Source organism: Alligator sinensis, unplaced genomic scaffold, assembly GCF_000455745.1.
Source record: "Alligator sinensis unplaced genomic scaffold, ASM45574v1 scaffold528_1, whole genome shotgun sequence".
Lineage (NCBI taxonomy): Eukaryota > Metazoa > Chordata > Crocodylia > Alligatoridae > Alligator > Alligator sinensis.
In genome coordinates, this window is record NW_005841846.1 from 1,234,495 (window position 1) to 1,252,592 (window position 18,098).

The 18,098-nt window shown below is 42.2% G+C and overlaps 1 protein-coding gene across 12 annotated transcripts in view; it reads left to right on the top strand.

Annotated features, from left to right (window-relative positions):
- The first annotated feature begins 3,733 nt into the window (after nt 1–3,733).
- PCM1 (pericentriolar material 1) overlaps nt 3,734–18,098 on the top strand; it is a 73,689-nt gene continuing 59,324 nt past the window's right edge. For 9 of the 12 annotated variants that reach the window (XR_003094773.1, XM_006015865.3, XM_006015866.3 and 6 more), the window contains exons 1-6: nt 3,734–3,885; nt 6,737–6,982; nt 8,988–9,257; nt 9,723–9,893; nt 10,071–10,187; nt 15,997–16,174. Coding sequence is in view for 11 of the 12 variants with exons in the window: in XM_006015865.3 (XP_006015927.1) it covers nt 3,790–3,885; nt 6,737–6,982; nt 8,988–9,257; nt 9,723–9,893; nt 10,071–10,187; nt 15,997–16,174 (1,078 nt within the window). In the remaining variant the exon portion in view is untranslated. The remainder of the gene's footprint in view (nt 3,886–6,736; nt 6,983–8,987; nt 9,258–9,722; nt 9,894–10,070; nt 10,188–15,996; nt 16,175–18,098) is intronic. The other 3 variants (XM_006015869.3, XM_006015870.3, XM_025207627.1) reach the window with 1 other exon arrangement.

The window sequence follows — 18,098 nt, forward strand, 5'->3', positions numbered from 1 at the left end:
TGTGGCCTTAAACACGGCTTTTTGCTTCGGGCTTCGCGCCCGCGGGTGTCCTCGGACGGACTGCGAGGGGGACGCGGCTGCTCTCAGCTAGCCTCTGCTGGGCGGGCGGCGAGGCTGCGCGGCCCCCGGGACGGCGGCCACCCTCGATTTTGCTGGGCACGTGCCGCGGGGCAGGCAGCAGGGAAGGGGTTGGGGCTGTGGACTGGGCCACTCGTGGCTCCCCGCTGTCTCCCCCTGGCACAGCGACGAGCATCTTACAAGTTGAGGGTGTTTTTGATGTTGCCTAGCCTACAGGCCCGCAAAGCTTACTTGCAGCAGCAGGAGGGGGAGCATTTTAAAACATTAGGAGAGCGTGACCTCTAAAAAACAAAACACTTGAAGGCGGATTTGAAGCTCTCTAGGACAACTGAAACGACTTCCAAAGCACAAGTTCAGAAGTCCATGTTAAGTCCCTTTTAAATCTTTAGTTTTTGGGACTTTGCTGCCATTCCAGGGTAGGACATGTTAGATTTGAGACGTGCGCGCGCGCGTGTACGGGAGAGCCCTGTGAAATTCAAAGGTGTCTCAGAGTCTTAGCGTTTTAGCTGAGCGTCGTCGTAAAATATTTGGTGAGTTTTTATCTGGTGACAGAAGTTCACTGGACCTGGATCTGTTACACATTTCTATCTTTCCCACTGCAGTTTGTGGAGTCACCAGTTTTGGTATTGCCTAGACTAGAGTAGGTACAAAATTCTCTGTAACAGGTGAACTAGAAGGCTGCGTTGCAAAATCAAATATTGGCTTTCTGTGAGGACTTGATATTACAAACAAGTGGATGTTACCATCCTGCAAGTGTGATTGTCTGATTAAAAAATGATCTCTCAGAAAGTATCATTCTTAAATTTAGAAGTTATCTTTTCTGTTCTTGGTGTTTTTTGATAAGACGGGTACCCGTACCAACTAGGCATAAACAGCATCAGATGCACTGGTGAAATAAGTTTTTGGTATGGCTTGCTTCTCAGTTCTAGTAAGGCTAGATTGTTATGACTAGAGCACATACCAGTTTTTAGACAGAGGTTTCTTTGTGATCTGTTCATAAATAAGCAGTGAATGCTAATGAGATCACAGAAAAATATTGAACATTAACTAACATGCAAAACCTCATCCTGTTAGTGATACTGTGGTGAGAGCATAAAAGGGAATGTTTGAGGACAGCAAAGCTTTCTCTCTCCTGAAAATAGCAGATAAGAAGAAAAGCAAGAAGAAAAGCCCAGCTAGAAAGAAGAGTTAGAAACAAATATTAATTTTCCTTGCATTGAACTGTATTTAATTATCTACTACAGGGGTACTTGGAAAGGGGCTAGGAGGTACAGGCAGACAGGGACGGAGAACCACCACCTCCAAGGAGCAGGGGCAGAGGGGAAAGGGCAGCGGCTCCCCTCTGTGGGCTGCACAGGCTGGCCGAATGTGTGGGGGGAGTTTACATGTGATGGCAGCTGCTGCCATCATCCACCGCTGCTGCCACCACTGCCTTTGCTGCTGCCCCCCCCTTACACCCCCCTGCTCTGCCAGAAGTGTACCCAGAAGGGGTACACTCTTTTCAAAAAAGGTTGAAAACCCCTGATCTACTAGAAAACAGTTGAATATTTTTTTGATTAAAACAAATGAATTTGGAGTGACAGTATGGAGAGACAGAAGAACCATCATAACTATGATCCTGAGTGAACTGTAAGGTGAAATTCTAACTCACCTGAAAGTAACCAAGAATTTTTGTCAGAATTTGAATTGGTTGATCCAGTGTAGGTTTGTAGGAATAATTTATTAAATCAGATGCAGAAATCCTCAGGATATTAGTTGCTTACAGCCTAATTCAGTAAGGTTCTTGTGCCCCTGCTTATGTTTAAAGTCAAATTGACTTCTGTTGGTATTGTAAACTAGAATCAAATATTCAGCTATCATTCACAAGTTGGTAAATTTGACTAAAAGTAAGCAATCTTATAATTCCAGTGAGGTTGGACAGTGTAACTAGAAATAGCTAGAGGTGCAATTGGTCCCATATTGGATTGGCACCAATATGAGGAATATTGACTGTATCAGCAATTGGCTTTTTTTGGCTGATGTGGTCAATAAATGCCCCATGCATATGCAGCCACAGCTACTATGTGGGCAGTCAGGAGCACAGCCCTGACGAGCAGCTGGGTCCAGCTGGAAGTCTTGTGAGGGAAAAAACATGGGGGGTTGGGGGCAGATTGAGGCCCCAGTGGTGAGGGGAGGGAGTGGAGCTGGGCAAGGGGCAGGTGCTGTGCAGCCGGGATAGAGTGTGGGATGGAGCTGTGAGCAGCTCATTGGGGAGGTGGGGGCAGCTCCCGCTGCTACGCATGCCCCTGGGAGGGCAGTGGTGGGGGGCTGCCCCCGGATCTGTGCATGGAGTGAGGGCAGGCTGCGGCTGGGGTGGTGCCAGGCTTTTCCTACTGGGGGCTGGGCTGGGTTGCACTTGGGGTGGGTGCAGTGGCACTGGGAGGGAGGCTGTAGTGAATTCTGGGCTGGCTTCTGACCTGTACTGAAGAAAAAATGTTATGTATACATAAAAAACCTTTGTATAGGTGGAACTGGACTGACAAGTAAGGGTTGTTGTAACTACTTGGATAAAGTAAAGAAAAGCATCTATCACATTCCCAAAATAGTTTCACTGTTAGAATGTTCTCAGCTACATTGTGCCTAACTCATTTAGCATCAGTCCCAGCTGGATTCAGAAAGGCCACTTTGGTATGTAAATTATACAAGTTAGCAAAATATGTATCTGGACTGTGCTATCTTGGAAAATTTGAAAGGAGGTATTTGGGGTGGGAATGGAATTCTGACTGTCAGTGTTTTTTCTCGTTTATTTTGGTCTCCAAGTTGAGCTACCAGATGCTGGAATGGTATGGGGAGCGTATACAAGAATATGTTAATATACTATCTCCATAAGTGCATTTTATCTTTATAGGTGAGGAAGTGACTTGTTGCTGGTAGCTAAATTGGGTTAATAAGCATTTAGACTATGAGCCTGTTTTTCTATTGTAGTACGATAGTTTATACTGGGGTAGGTAACCCCCAGCATGGGTACCAGAGCATGACACACAAAGGAACATTGCTTGGCACGTGCTGTGGAGCAGACATTAAGGAAGGGGCCGGGGCTACACTGCCATAACAAGGATTAGACCCCTCTGGCTCCCCTGCTGTCTGCCTCTGGCACGCCAACATCTTACAGGTTGAGATTGTGGGCGATTATGGCACTTTGCCCAAAACAGTGGTGACCTCTGGTGTATACTGTGGTTTAGACCAGGTTTGGTAACTGGTGACCTGTGGGTTGAATCTTGCGTGCAAATGTGGGGCTTAAACACTGTTTCATGGCGGGGGGTGCCAGTTCCAAACATTCTCTCTGTGCTAACACACGGGAAAGCTTGTCTTGTTTTAGCTACTTCATGCCAGCATTTAACACGTTAAGTTAAGAACCTAAAAGATTCTTTCTAGTCCACTGTTCGGATGTCATAACTTGAAAGGGGCATATTTTTCCTCTTAATTTTTTTTCAGCTAAAATCATCTTGGTTATGAAATATTTTTCATAATAGCTCTGTTCTGTAAGGATCTGTACACTTAAGAAGTTTCTACTTTATTGATTTTTGTGTTGCAGTGTTGAAATCAGTTTGGGCTCCTTTTTTAAAGGAAGGATATTTAATGTTTAGTTCATATGGGAAATATGCTACATTGTGCTAAGTTAATTATGTATAATTTTTTTGTTTTAGAAGTATTTATTGTTGATTACACATCATGGCAACGGGAGGTGGTCCCTTTGAAGAAGGCATGAATGATCAGGACTTGCCTAGCTGGAGCAATGAGAGCCTTGATGACCGGTTGAACAATACGGTATAGTCTTAAACCTTTTCAGTTACTACGTTATACAGTAAGTCAGGAGCAGGCAAAATACGGCCTGCGGGCTGAATCCGCCCTGCCGAGATATTCCATCCCACCCACAGGGCCCCTCCATAAGCCCTCTGCAGGCCTTGGCCCTTGCTGCCCCTCTGCAAGCATGCACATCCCTGCAGGAGTGTATATGTATATGATTTTTTTTCTGGTTTCAAGATGGCAACACTCTTACTGCCAAAAGGAGTACTTCTGGGACAAGGGCAAGGACTTCTGGTGGCAAAGGTCAGGGGTTAGTGGGGTGGGACTTCTGGTCCAAGATGGCAACCAGGAGGCAGGGTACCCATCAAGGGGTGGGGCTACCCTTGTGGCCCTCGACAGCTCACTGAAACTCATGAAGTGGCCCTCCAGATGAAATAATTGCCTGTCCCTGCAGTAGGTGATATGTGAATACAAGAAATGCAATGCTAGGTCAGACCACTGGTTTATCACACTGTCACGAGAGCAAATGCTAGGGGAAGAATACTTGTGCAGGCTTTACAGGTTTATAGAAAAGTAGGGCTGGAAGGGACTTCATGAGATTATCTAGTCCAGCCTTTCCACTCAAGGTGAGCTCATCCCTGTCTAAACCATCACAGTCAAGAGTCTGTCTGACCTGCTCCTGAAAATGTTCAAGGGATGGAGATTCCACAGCTTCTCTAGGTAACCTCGTCCAGTGCTTGAACATCTTTATAATCAGCAAGTTCCTCCAGATCTCCAACCTAAATTTCCTCTGCTCCAATTTGTGGCCATTGCTCCTAGTCCTGTCCCCTATAACTACAGAGAAAAGGCATCCTCTTTGTAATTGCACTTTAGGTATTTGGAGATTGTTATAAACCCTGCTTCAATTTTCTCTTTTCCAGAATAAATAGCCTGAGCTCTTTCAGCCTTTTCTCATGGGTCTTGCTTCCCAGACTTCTGTTTGTTTTTGTCACTGTCTGTGTCCACATGTTGGACTCCTTCCACCTTGTCCATGTCTTTTTTTTTGATGTGTGGGGCCCAAAACTGGACCCGGTACTCCAGATAAGGCCCAACAGCACAGAATAAAGCAGAAGAATTACTTCTGTTGTTTTGTAAATAACATTCCTGTTAATAATACAGTCCATATGTGGTTGACTGCCTTGGAACAGGAGTACACTGTTGGCTCAGATTCTGCTTCTGGTCAGTCCACTGTAACCTCCAAGTCCTTCTTGGCAGTACTGCAGCCTTTCCAGTCATTCTCTACTTGGTATTTGTATATGCAGTTGTTCCATCCCAAGTGCAGGACTTCACACTTGTCCTTGTTGAACTTCATCTGATTGATTTTTGGACCATTTCTCAAGTTTATCCAGGTCATTCTGGATTTTTGCCCTACTATCCAAAGTATCTGCAACTCCACTGAACTTGGTATTATCTGAAAATTTGCTAAGTGTGCACTTGGACCCAGGACAGACTCCTGGGGAATGCTTCTTGATACCTCCTCCCAATTGGATTTTAAGCCATTTATGATTACTTTTTGAGGCACAGTGATCCAACTGGTTTTGTACCCACCTGACAGTGCTTTCATATAGTCCAGTGATTCTCAGCCTTGTTAGAATCAAAGCTTCCTTTGGAAAATGTTAGTTTTTGTGTTTCGCTTATTTTTTGTGTGTGAAAAATAATGGAGACATTTTTCTGTTGCAGAGAACTTGGAAAGACCACAAATCAGAATGCTCTCAACAGAATGGGTTTCTATTTGAAATCTCTGGGTCTGTCTTGTGAATCATTTTTGAACACTTAACAGTGCTAACACTGTGATATCCTACAGCACCCTTGAAAGGATCTCATGGTAGTGTGCTTGAAAATCACTGGTATAGTCTGTGTATTGCCTTAGCTTTTATATGAGAAATGTCATGGGAGACCATGTCAAAAGTCTTACTAAAGTCAAGGTACATCATATCCACTGCCTCCCCCCATCTACAGAACCTGTCATCTTATCATAGAAGGAAATCAGGTGGTTAAACACGACTTAATCTTGGCAGAATCCATGCTGGCTGCTCCAGATAACCTTGTACTCTTCAAGATACTTAGCCAAATTAATTTGTTCCCTACCCCTCTTCCCTTGCATCTTTTAGCACTTGGGGCCTAGATGCTCCTAATTCAGGGGTTGGATCCCTGCTGCCATGTAATACCCACTGATGTGTACCTACCCTGTGTGAATTTGTCTAATCTTTTGAATCTGATTAAGTTGTTAGCTTGTACAATATCTTGTGGCAGTGAATTACACAAGATACTAGCATACTGTATCAAGAAACTTTTCTCTTAGTTTTAAACCTGCTTCCTGATAAAAGAAAATTAATGTTCTCTAGTTCTAGTATTGTTTATCCAACTGAAACCAACATAAATCAACAAGTGCAAATTTATAATTCAAAGAGAAGACAGATTGCTTCATTGCTTATCATTGATCAAGAAATGTTCTATCAAAGCTGAATCGCTGATCTAAAAAAACGTACGTTATTAGGTTGAGGGGAAAAGGTTTAGAATACTTGACTGAAAGTTGCCATTAAAGCTAAGGTTTATAATTTGTGAGTACCCACACAGAAAAAGTCAGTTGTAACTTTGTTTCAATTTAGCAAAGTATTTTTGAACACAAATTAAGAACTGCTGGCAGGTGTTGTTGTTGTTGTTGTTTTTCTCCTCTCAAAATACGTTTCTAACATGACTTTACATGGAAACACTCATAGAGAACGTTCTGAGGTTTCCCCTCCCCCTTTTTAACAAAGTATAGACAAAGTTTCATTGAAGTAATACTACTTTCCCCCTAGTAAAGCTAACAGAATGTTTTTTTTCCCTAAAGGACTGGGGAAGTCAACAGAAGAAAGCAAATAGGTCTTCAGAGAAAAACAAGAAAAAAATTGGTGGGGAAGGTGAAACAAGACTTACTAATGACATATCTCCAGAGTCCTCACCAGGAATGGGACGGCGAAAGACAAGGACTCCTCATAGTTTTCCTCACACCAGATATATGACCCAGATGTCTGTCCCAGAGCAGGCTGAATTAGAAAAGCTTAAACAAAGAATAAACTTCAGTGATTTGGATCAGGTTCGTAGAAATACATCTGCCATCTTTTGATAATCGGATTGGAGTATCTGGCCTGCCAGTTAACTTTATCTGGCTTGTGGATGGTGGCTCCAGCCTCTGCTGGCACCACAGGGGATGCTGGGCACTAGCAACCCCCCCTGCCCCTGCTCCCATCCTGTCTACCCAGAAGTGCACTGGGGGTAAGGGTGATCCCCAGGCTGCAGGTAGCTGTAGGCTGTAGATGGGCGCAGCCTGTATGGCCCGGTTGGGTTGCTGGAGTAGACTGGAGGGGGCTGCTAGGCTTTCCCTATTGGGGCAAGTATGGACAGGAAGGGGTGGGGTGCAGGTGGGTCTTGAGGGGATGCATCAGGGTGCAGGCTGAGTCAGGAGCTTTCTTGTGATATTGGGGGGGGGGGTTGGTTAGGGTAGTGGCACAGTTCTGCTGTGTGTAAGGATGTATTCCCTTGCCTGAGTGTTCTGCTGGCTGGTTTTGGTTGCCTTGGGAGACCGCCTTTGTTTTGAGCTATTATGCAATTGCCTCTATACATGCTACTCAAAAAAACGCCATAAATCAGGACACAAATTTTTTTTGGTAATAAAATTAAAATATTTGTAGTAGATGTTTTGAGTTTTATCATATTACTTGCTTTTTATGTATAACTTGTTAAAATGATATTTTCACCATTAATTTTAATGGTGCAGCCCTCAACAGTTCACCAAAACTTGTCAAGTTGTTGCCCTCCAGCTGATATAATAGCCCATCCCTAGCGTAGACATTCAAAGTGCCCCCCTGAGGCTGCCCACTTCAAGCTTAAAGCAAAAACAACCAAAACCTACAACCTATCAGGTTTTGAGCTAAGACTGTTTAGAAAGGTGCATATTTTCTGTGCGTGGTATTCAGGTATTTTCAACAGTTTGCGGGGGCTGGGAAGGCTGTTGGTTTTTTGTTTGTTTGTTTAAGATGACCATTTTGTTTTACTTCATACTATTAAGTTTTCTACATCAGGATTTTAGTGTTGTGACGTGACTCTGGGAGCGAATAGATGCTAAATACATCTATTATCTTGAATATATTTTCTGAAACTATAGCTCCCTGAATTCTAACATAGTCTTTCTGGTGCCGGGAGCCCCATAATTGAGTTCTATAAAGTTTACTACTCCTCTGCTGAGTTCATGGGCAAAGTCTAGGAATTTTTCTCTAGGAATACAGTGCCAAGTCATATGTTGTCCAGGGAAGGAGTGATAAGCAGCTTCAAGGATTTATAAATACATTCTCTAGTAATTAACAGGAAGCTTTTGTCAGCAAGGTGTTGGGGGTAGAAAAATAATTGACTGCAGGCATAAGTTTGTTTGCAGTTAAGGCAAATCACAACCGTGAGAGGGAAATTAAGGTAACCAGTTCTGATTCATTGTTGTCTTCCAGACTCTGAAGGTAGAGTCCCTGTTGGTGCTGGTAGCTTTCTGAGGCAACAGTAGAATGAAACTGCATGTTACTTGTTAACTTCACTGCTGCCTATGGAGTTTTGAATAGCATTAGGAAATATGCCAGTAATGTAGCGTTAGATGTGGGGATTGGGGGAGGGAAGAAAACTGCAACTACAGATGGGGAAAGATAAAAAAGGAGGTTAGATAAGGAAGATGTAGGATGTAGAGGAATTCAGTATCAAATTCTGCCTCTTTCTTGTGCACCAGCAAAAAAAGATGAACATAATATTTATTATGCAGAGAGATGGAGTTCAGAGCAAGGTCCAAGGCCAGAATCGTAGTAAAACGTTTTAAAAACTTCATTCAAATGCTTGAGGGTGCTGAACTTATCAAATCTTGGTGTTTGTGGGGTCCCTACCACAATTTATCAGTCACTATCCTCTAGGAATGGTCTTATGGCTAGAAAGTGAAAATGATTACAGCTTCCCATTCAAGACCTGCCCAGTAATGCTGCAAGAAAGTGTCACCCCACAAACACCAAGAAGAAATCTGAATAGTATTTTCAAGAAATGTTCATTTCCTTTGTCTTGTTTTTGTCTAGAGGAGCATTGGAAGTGATTCTCAAGGCAGAGCAACAGCTGCTAACAACAAACGCCAACTTAATGAAAACAGAAAGCCATTCAATTTCCTATCACTGCAGATTAACACTAATAAAGGCAAAGATGCTGCTGCAGATTCACCAAAAAAAGAAATTGGGTCATCTCAATGTAAAGAGTCATTTGCATCTTCTCTGAGTAAAGACTTCTTGCAAAATTGTCAGGTTGCTCCTCAAGAAGATGGAAGAGGAGAACCTGCTATGGATAGTAGCCAGGTATTATATATTCTCTAATCCTTTTACAAAATCTGGGATTATATTTCGTTTGTTACTCTTAGTTTTTTTTAAAAAGGAAACAAGGCTCAGAAGATGTATTTTTTTTTTTATCTAATTTCTTGTGACAATTTCTGATTGTGTAATGCTAGAAATGCTGCATACTAGTAAACAAAACTCTTAAGTATTTGTTCACTCTACACGTTTTAATCATTTGTGGAAACAGTATACATTTTCACCAGTGATCCCACCATATTTGTTCTTTTTGTCAGACCCTAAGTTTGTAACTTTGTGTGCATAGGGCATTCTGAAGTCTGCATCTTAAACTATTTGCAGGAATATTTTAAGTACATTAACTCTTTTATTTGCCTATGTTTAGTTTATTTTGCATTATCATCATATCTTTGTACATCACACCAATATCAAAACTAATGCTAAAATGATTGCAATTGCTGTGTGTTGTTGCAGATTGTGAGCAGACTGGTTCAAATTCGTGATTATATTGCCAAGGCCAGCTCCATGCGTGATGATCTTGTAGAGAAAAATGAAAGATCTGCTAATGTTGAACGCTTATCACATCTCATAGATCATCTTAAAGACCAGGAGAAATCTTACCTGAAATTTTTGCAAAAGATGCTTGTAAGTTTGGTAACTTAAATATATATCTTGTAAACTATTCTGGAAATCATAGGAATTGAGTGCTGAAAGTTTGATAGTACCACTGGTGGAGTTCATTTCAAGATGTAGTACCGTCCTTAATTCATTTTTACTACCCCATTTATATAGCTTTTGATTTATGCCACTGAAATATTTCAGGCTAGAGAAAATGAGGAGGAGGATGTTCGGACTATAGATTCAGCTGTGGGATCTGGTTCTGTAGCTGAGAGCACATCGCTAAACATAGATGTGCAGTCTGAAGCTTCAGATACCACGGTAAGCTGTCTTTTAATAATTAAGGTGGTAGAAATGAAGACTTGTTTTGTTTCCTGATTTCATAATAGATAATATAAAGTTTAAGGAGATCTAAACTATTGAACTCTTATGCGTGTGTGTATATAAAAAATATATCTATAAAATGTTTGTTTTTAAAAGCTTCAGTTGTAGCAATGCTTCTTGATCAGTCTGTAAACTTTTATTTACAGACTTTTTTTAACAATGGCTTTAATATGTACTGTAACAACAGGGTATCATGGTTTTGGTGCAGAAAAGTTTAGCTTTCTAAACTATTCTTAATTAACGGTGTATTTTTGCTAGTGGGAAAACTGATGGACAGAGGAATGGAAACCAGTTTGGCTACATACAGACATTTGGCTTCTACTTGATTTGGTATTCTCTCGGTAGGAAGCACAAGAGTGCAGGTTTTCAAACTTTTTTTCTCCCGGAGCAAAAACGGCTGCTCCAGGAAAGAAATAACCAGAGAACAATCAGGCTTAAATTGGGGAGAGTAAATGTCTCTGCATCCTCTTCTGAGGAGCCTCAAACACAGCCCTCCAGCATCTCTGGTGCTTTGCTCCTGTCCCCTCCCTCACCCTCCCCCATCACTGCCACAGGTCCCTCATGAAATGGTTTGTTACTTGGGCTGGACTCTTCTGCTCCCACCAGGCAAGATAAAGAAAATGCCCCCTTCACAGTCCCCACATTGTGCTGCAGGGAGGCACTGGCTGATTCAGACTGCTCAGTGTCAACCTATTGGGGCAAGTCTGCACTGCTGCCATCTGTTACCAGGCCAACTGAGGAAGCCTGTGGAGCATGCTGACATGTATGTGCAGCAGCAGCCCCCTGGCTGTACAGCATCAGCACTGCAAGATCTCTGTTCCTCAGAGGCTCAGTATTCCAATATCTGTTCAAGTGCCTCTGGGTAAGTGTGTTTCTACTAGGAAACAAGCCCAGGAGAATGTTTGCAGATTATCTGAACTTGTTTACACAGCATTTGTTACTGTGGACCCTATCTTGTGGAGGTGCAAGTCTACAGTAATACAGTGTAAGCATTGCTCTAGTGCAGGATTTCCCAACTTCTTTCATTAAAGCAATGGATCACCTTCAGAGAATATTTTGTGGACTGCATACCCCTGCATTTGCTGTTCAAACCACATCCTCTTCCATTTCTAATTAGATAATATTTCTGTAGCAACTAGAGCAGTTGCTGTTACATGGAGAACAATAAATATTTTGGATAGTTTTTAGCTACCTTTATAATTCAATTTAAACACATGGAAATAGAGAGCCCATACTATACAAGTGCTCCATAGGCCATACTTCCCTAGTAAGCTCCAAAATCGCATTTAAACAATACAGAGGCCAAGCCATAAGTTAGTTAAAAAAACCAAACCAGACAGTCCATTTACCTAAGTTTGAGAAATTGCTTTTGAGTCTCGTGAAGGGATGAGAAATTATAAATATTTTCATCTAACTATTAATATTTTTTAAAATATGGAGGAAAAATCTCCAATCTAGACTGAAAATATTTATATTTAAGGCATTATCATTTTCTCTATACTTGAAGGGTATTATTTTACTTGTGTGTGGCTTCAAGAATTTTAGTAGTAAGATTTCCTTAATAATTAGCCTATTGAATGTGTATACAGAATAAGAACTTTTAAATGTAATTATGGTGCTTAATATTTGGAATTTTGCCACTTATAAGATTTTTTTTTTTTTTAACAATGACGCTGAAAATATAAAACAATCTATTAAACAGAAGAATGACTTATCTAATTGAAATGCTAGTTTGCATTATATCTGCAGACCTAGTCTACTTGCATCTTAAAACCTATAGCTTAAAATTGCTTGTTAAGTGGGAGTGTGTGCTAAAGATCTAACATCCAAAATTATTTGATAAAGGAGATATCTTTTAGTCTGGGAATTCGGCCCTGCATTGAGGAGAAACTAGGGATTTCAGCTTCACAAGGACAGGTTTCAGATATTGACGGTACAGCAAGTCCAAAAGGGAAAGGTGACAGAGCTGCTGTGAATGGCAGGGAAATCTGGCCTATTAGGATTAAAAACCAAGAATGTGGATTACTATCAAAGGTACACTTCAGAATATTATCTTGGAAAGCCTCCAAAATAAGGTCAATGCTTGTGTTTTGGTTTCGTTTTGTTTTTTCTCTCCCCTTCCCCCCACCTTTTTTGCTTCTCTACTATTATTAATACTAAGCTATTCTAAAATGTATTCTTTACTTACAATAAAGTTGTTTATTTCTGTGGGATCCTTTCCCAGTAGAATATCCTTGTATTTAAGTTCTTAGTAACTGCTATGTCGTCATTTTTTCTATCTGGCCTACTTTTAACTGAATACAGATCTTTCCTAAGCATGTGTTTGGTTTAGCTTGAACTGTTTTGGGAAGTGAAAAATGAACTTTTCATTTCCCTCTCAATGCCAACAGATGTTCCTTTCCGAATAGACAAAAGCTAAATCTGTCTATTCAGTAATTAATCTGACTTTCCATAACTACAGGTTTGGTAACTCTTTAACGCACATGCGCTTTTGTTTCTGGGAAGTGTGGTTTAAAACTGGCTTTAATGTAATTTCATATTCATAATTTTACAGATTTGGCAGCTTTTTATTTTAATGCTGCTATTTTGCCTCTATGAACGTATATATTATATGTGAAAGTAAAATTGGAAAACCAAATGCGTCTTTCTTTTTGGCTCAAGGGGGAAAAATAACTTTAAAACAGCACAGGTGACCAAGTGAGTTTCCCATAGAAATGTGCAATGTATGCCTCTTTAAGAAAACAAATTTGGGGAGTTGGAGCCTTCATTTGTTTTTGTAAAATAAGTCCTCTACTAATAGATAAAGCTGAATTTCAGAAACTGACTCTTTGTCTAAAGTCATTTTGCGTGTGTTCTCTGCCTTGATCTGCTGTGGGATCTTGAGGAAATCACTTGATCTTTCCATGCCTTGGTTTCCTCCTTTGTCTCTCCTAAAGTGGGGTTTAACAGTTACATTTATATTAATTAATCTTAATGCTTTGAAATTCTCTGAAAGTGTTATAGAATTGCAGTGAATGATCCAGTAAATGTTTTGAAGGCCTTTTATTGATGCTTCTGAATGTTTAACTTTGACAGACTTGAGTATTCCTTACCCTTGAAAACAGTTGGTTGTTTGTTTGGTTGTTTGTTTTTAAATTGTCAAATGTTTCTGATCCTTAGGGTGTATAGAAATCTACCTGTTTCCATTCTGAGATTCCCCATCTTTATTGTAAACTATTTGAGCCTTTCTGCATGGAGTAGGATACAAATCTAAATAAGAATAATTAGCTAAGAGGTAGAAACAGCTGCCTGATTATTAGGCTCATTTCCTGTGTGTTAAGCATAACATCTGCCAGCAGCCTAAGCAGTTTAAGACATGTAACCAGTAAGTCATGTCTTTTTCTAGTAACCCACCTATACTTTCGTGCAATTAATAGCATGATGAAACAGGGAATAAGCCACAATTAGTACACTATTTTGTTGCTGGTTCCCATTGTGTCTTAAATTAAATATGTGGCTGGTGCATTCCTGGGGCTGGAATCCTAGTCAGTGGATTGGCACTCCTAGCCATGGGAGCACTAATCAGTGGATTGTCACTCCCAGTTGTAGGGGTACCGGCCTCCCTGCTTGCTATTTGCAGCTGTAGGGGGAGCTTGGGATAATAGTCTTGCCTTCCCTGTGTACTGGCAGTAGGGCCTTTTACAGTGACCTTCTATTCTGTCCTCGCCAGTAACTTCCCAAACTGTCCTCTATCCTCTGCCATACGGCCAAGTATCTGTTAAATAGTTTTTTACATTAAAAAAAATTCAATTATAATTTTTGTTTTTTAATCTGGCATATTTAGCAGTTTTATAGCCAATTTTATTGTGGGCTTAGCTGTCTAATGTTGTGATGCAGGTTTATATTGGATCATAACTTTAATAGCAGATATGCATCAGTGAAATATGTCAACAATATTAGTAAAGTTTTTTAATGGTTGAAAGGTGACCATTACATTTTAAATTTTAACTTTAAAAAAAAAGTAACATAATATTTCATTCTGATTTACATAATTTATGCAATGCACACTTTTCTTGAGTGAAGATTTCTTTCAGGCATATTTAAAAAGTATAGAAATTAGAGATGCACCGATATATAGGTTGCATACTGGATCAGCACTAATAAAAGGGAAATTTGCATTATTGGCTTTCTTTTGGCTGTTATAGCCAAAAATGTTCTCCGATAATTATGCCTTTGGCCGGGCCCTCCGAATGCCTAGGTTCTCTTTCGCCTATGGGGCCAGGGCCACCAGGTGCGTAGGTTTCCTTCCATGAGCCAGGATATACCCCCATCTCTGGACTGGCAGGCTGGGCTGGAGCAAAGCAGCCTCAGTAGTGTCCCAGACACTGATGTGGCACAAACTATGGGCTGGGGCCAGGGTGGGCACTATAAAAGGTGCTGAATGCTGCGGACGTGACAGGTGGGGAGGGGTGGGCTGCCTAGTCCATAGTGACTCGGCCTGCAGTGCCTGGGGGTCTGTGGCCCAGGGGCTGGAGTTAGAGCTTGGCAGGGGCCAAGGTAGCTGCTCCCTCCCGTTGTGTGAATCAGGGTCCTTCCCCCAGCAGGGAGCCTGGGCCAGAGACCACCCAGCCCTGGACAGCCTCAGGCCCAGGCACCTGCCCACAGGCTAAGGTTGAAGGGTGGGGGCTGCAACTGGCATGGGGCACTTTTACATATGCTCTGGCAGTGTGTGTGTGGCACTTCAGTGAAAGTGCCACTGTGTGTCCTGTATCAGCACCCCCAAGCTTAGAAATGGCGGTGGGGGTCATTGAACTAAAGCTTGTTCAACAAGCTTTATTACTAAATATCCATTGTCAGATTGGTATCAGCTGATTAATAATTGGCTACAGGTATCGGCCAAGAAAATCTTTATTGGTGCACCCCTAATAGAAATTTTGATGGCTAGGCCATTTTGTACGTATGTGCAACACTGATTAGAGTATCAAATAATGTGTTCAGTTGTAATCTGTATCAAGAAACTACATGCAGAATCATAGTGTACATATGGTTTTATAGAATGGAGATCAGAGCAATTGTTCACACTTATGATGGAATAATTAGAGTTTTTGAGGATAATTAAATCATTCTGGATTTTTCATCTTATTAAGGCGGAGTCCCATAAAGAATTTTTAGGTTAGTCACATAACGTTTTTGTGAACAGATTCTTTGGTTACTTTTTTCATTCACTATGGAACTGTTAGGCCAATTAAGGAAGTAAATATAGGGGAGATATTGTTGGTTACATAAGCTCCTAAAACAATTTCAGTACTAAAATTGAGTTTATTGGCAGAAACCTTAGGTTTATCTATACTTGAATTCACTCTCCACTCTTACAATCCAGCAAGAATATATAGGAAGACTAATTTGATAGCTTGATGAAATAAACTTTTTTGTAAACAGTTTTTATAAACATTATGTAGTTCAAGGGAGAACATTATGTAGTTCTTGAAAGAAGCTTTATTGACAGATGTAGAGACTGATGATTACTACATATCCCAATGCATGGTAAAGTAATTGGCCTGTAACTTGAGATGGGGGGGGGGGGGGTAGGGAACCTAACTCTAAAAGTATAAAGGGGTAATTATGTCCCCATTTACACCTCTTTACACATCTAAAAACTTTACATGGGTTCTTTTGTCTATACCTTCCTAATTTCCTGCTTGTGTTGAGATGTCCTGTTTCCGTATAACTCTTCACATCTATGATTAGTACCCAATCTTATTTTCAGGCTAGAGACCCCCAGCAAGAAGCAAAAGAGGAGCTAGAGAATTTGAAGAAGCAACATGATCTATTAAAAAGGATGTTACAACAACAGGAACAGCTGAAAGCTCTTCAGGGAAGGCAAGCTGCTCTTCTTGCTCTGCAACAGAAGGCAGAACAAGCAATTGCTGTCATGGATGATTCTGGTAGGTGGAAGGACAGGAGTACCTTAAAGGCTCGGGTAGACATTAATTTAGTTGTGCCATTGGGATCCCAAAAGTCTGTATCCTGCTACGCCAGATGGGCTGGGTGGGACATGTGTGTTTCTTTGGGTTTTTTTGTTTTTCTTAGGGAAGAGGTGTCGGGGATTCAAAGTTAGGCCTTGGTGACTTTAATGGCTGGTGCACAAGAAGCCCAGCATTGCAGACCCAGTCCTTGCCAGGCTCTCTGTTCACATAGACCTTGAAAAGGTGTGCCTGCAGTTCCCTAATCAACAGCTCCCTATATTTGGGCACACCTGCAGCTGAACTATGGGCATGCTTTTTAGATATCCAGTGTGCAGGGAGCAGACTTGAGAGCTCCTGGATCCTCCTCTTTTTTTGCCATGACATGTATGCTGCTGGTGCACCATTTGACTATCTAAGCATGCCTGCAGTCTCCAGCTGTCAAGTGCTAGGCTTCATACACGCCGTGGTGTGGGGGATTGTGGGGCTCTGACTTCTGAACCACGTGCAGCCAACTGCATGCATGCCAATGTGTGGGTGCTATGGATTGGGGAGCTCACTAACACCCCTGTTCCCCCTTCCCCCAGCAGAAGTGTCAACACAGTAACAGACTGCTTAGGATGGCTTTGAATGTCCCTGCACATGGAGAGCCGATTGGCTCCCTGTACCCAGGGACATTTAAAGCCTGATGCTGGCCTGCATACTAGGACTGTGTGAAACGGCTGTTTCAATTTGGTTTTGGAATCAGCTGTTTGGGAGGACAGTGATTTGTTTGGCCAAATCTGTTTCGAACAGGCTGCACTGCCCAGCCAGGCGGGGCTTGGGGTCGGGGGCTGCAGGGGCCCTAGTAGGGATCAGGACAGGACCATGGGTAGCTCGTTTGGAGGAGGGCTGCTGCCCTCTATGCAGGTAAGGAGACCGCTTTGCGGATCTCTGATCCGTGTCATGCTGGGTTGTGGAGCAAGGAAGCTGTGCAGAGCAGCGAGCAAGCCTGCTGGTTCGTGCTGCGTGACTTGGCTCCGCAGGGAGCAGAAATCTGCACCGGGGTCTCCTTGCCACCACGGCCTGCCCCATACTGCCCCAGATCTCTGTTCTCTGCAGAGCCAGGTTGCGCAGCAGGGACCAACACTGCCCTGCCTCGTGACCTGGCTCCGCAGGGAGCAGAGATCTGCGCCGGGGTCTCTTCGCTGCCACGGTCTGCCCCGTGTCACTGAGGCAGTGCGGGGCAGGCAGTGGCAGTGAGGAGACCCCCATTGCAGATCTTTGCTCTCTGTGGAGCTAAGTTGAATGGCAGTGCAGCAATTTCCCTGCAAGCCCCGCTCTGAAACTCTGAAATTTTCTGAAACGTTTCTGAAACGTTTTGGATACCTTGTTTCATTTCAGAGATGTTTTGGAGCCTTCCGTTTTGTTTTGGATTTGGTGTTTCGGATGCCAAAATGGCCCGAAACACCTCCGAAACGAAACGGCTGCCAAAATTTTGCACAGCCCTACTGCATACCACACATTCAGATCAAAGCTTGATATAAGCTAGCCAGAAAGATACTGACTAGGGAGCATTTTTGTGGATTGTTTGCCATCTTATTGCATGATAAACTTGGCTGACTGTGTAGCATTTCACAGTAATTACATGAATACCCACCCACCTTAGATTCTATACATGGGAAATTTTATAAAATTTGTTCTAAGTTTCCATGTATAGAATCTAATTATTGGGGGTGGTACCTTAATTTTATTTCCCCCTTTCTCCAACCCCACTGCAAGGAAAACCAGCAGCAATGAGGCAAGTGGTGGGTGGAAAGCTGGCAGCCTGACCCTGGCCCCTTGTTCCCTACCTGCCACTTGGCTGCCCTCCCAGCCACCTTCCCCCTTTTTCTGAGTTGGGTTCCTTACCAACCCATACCTCTAT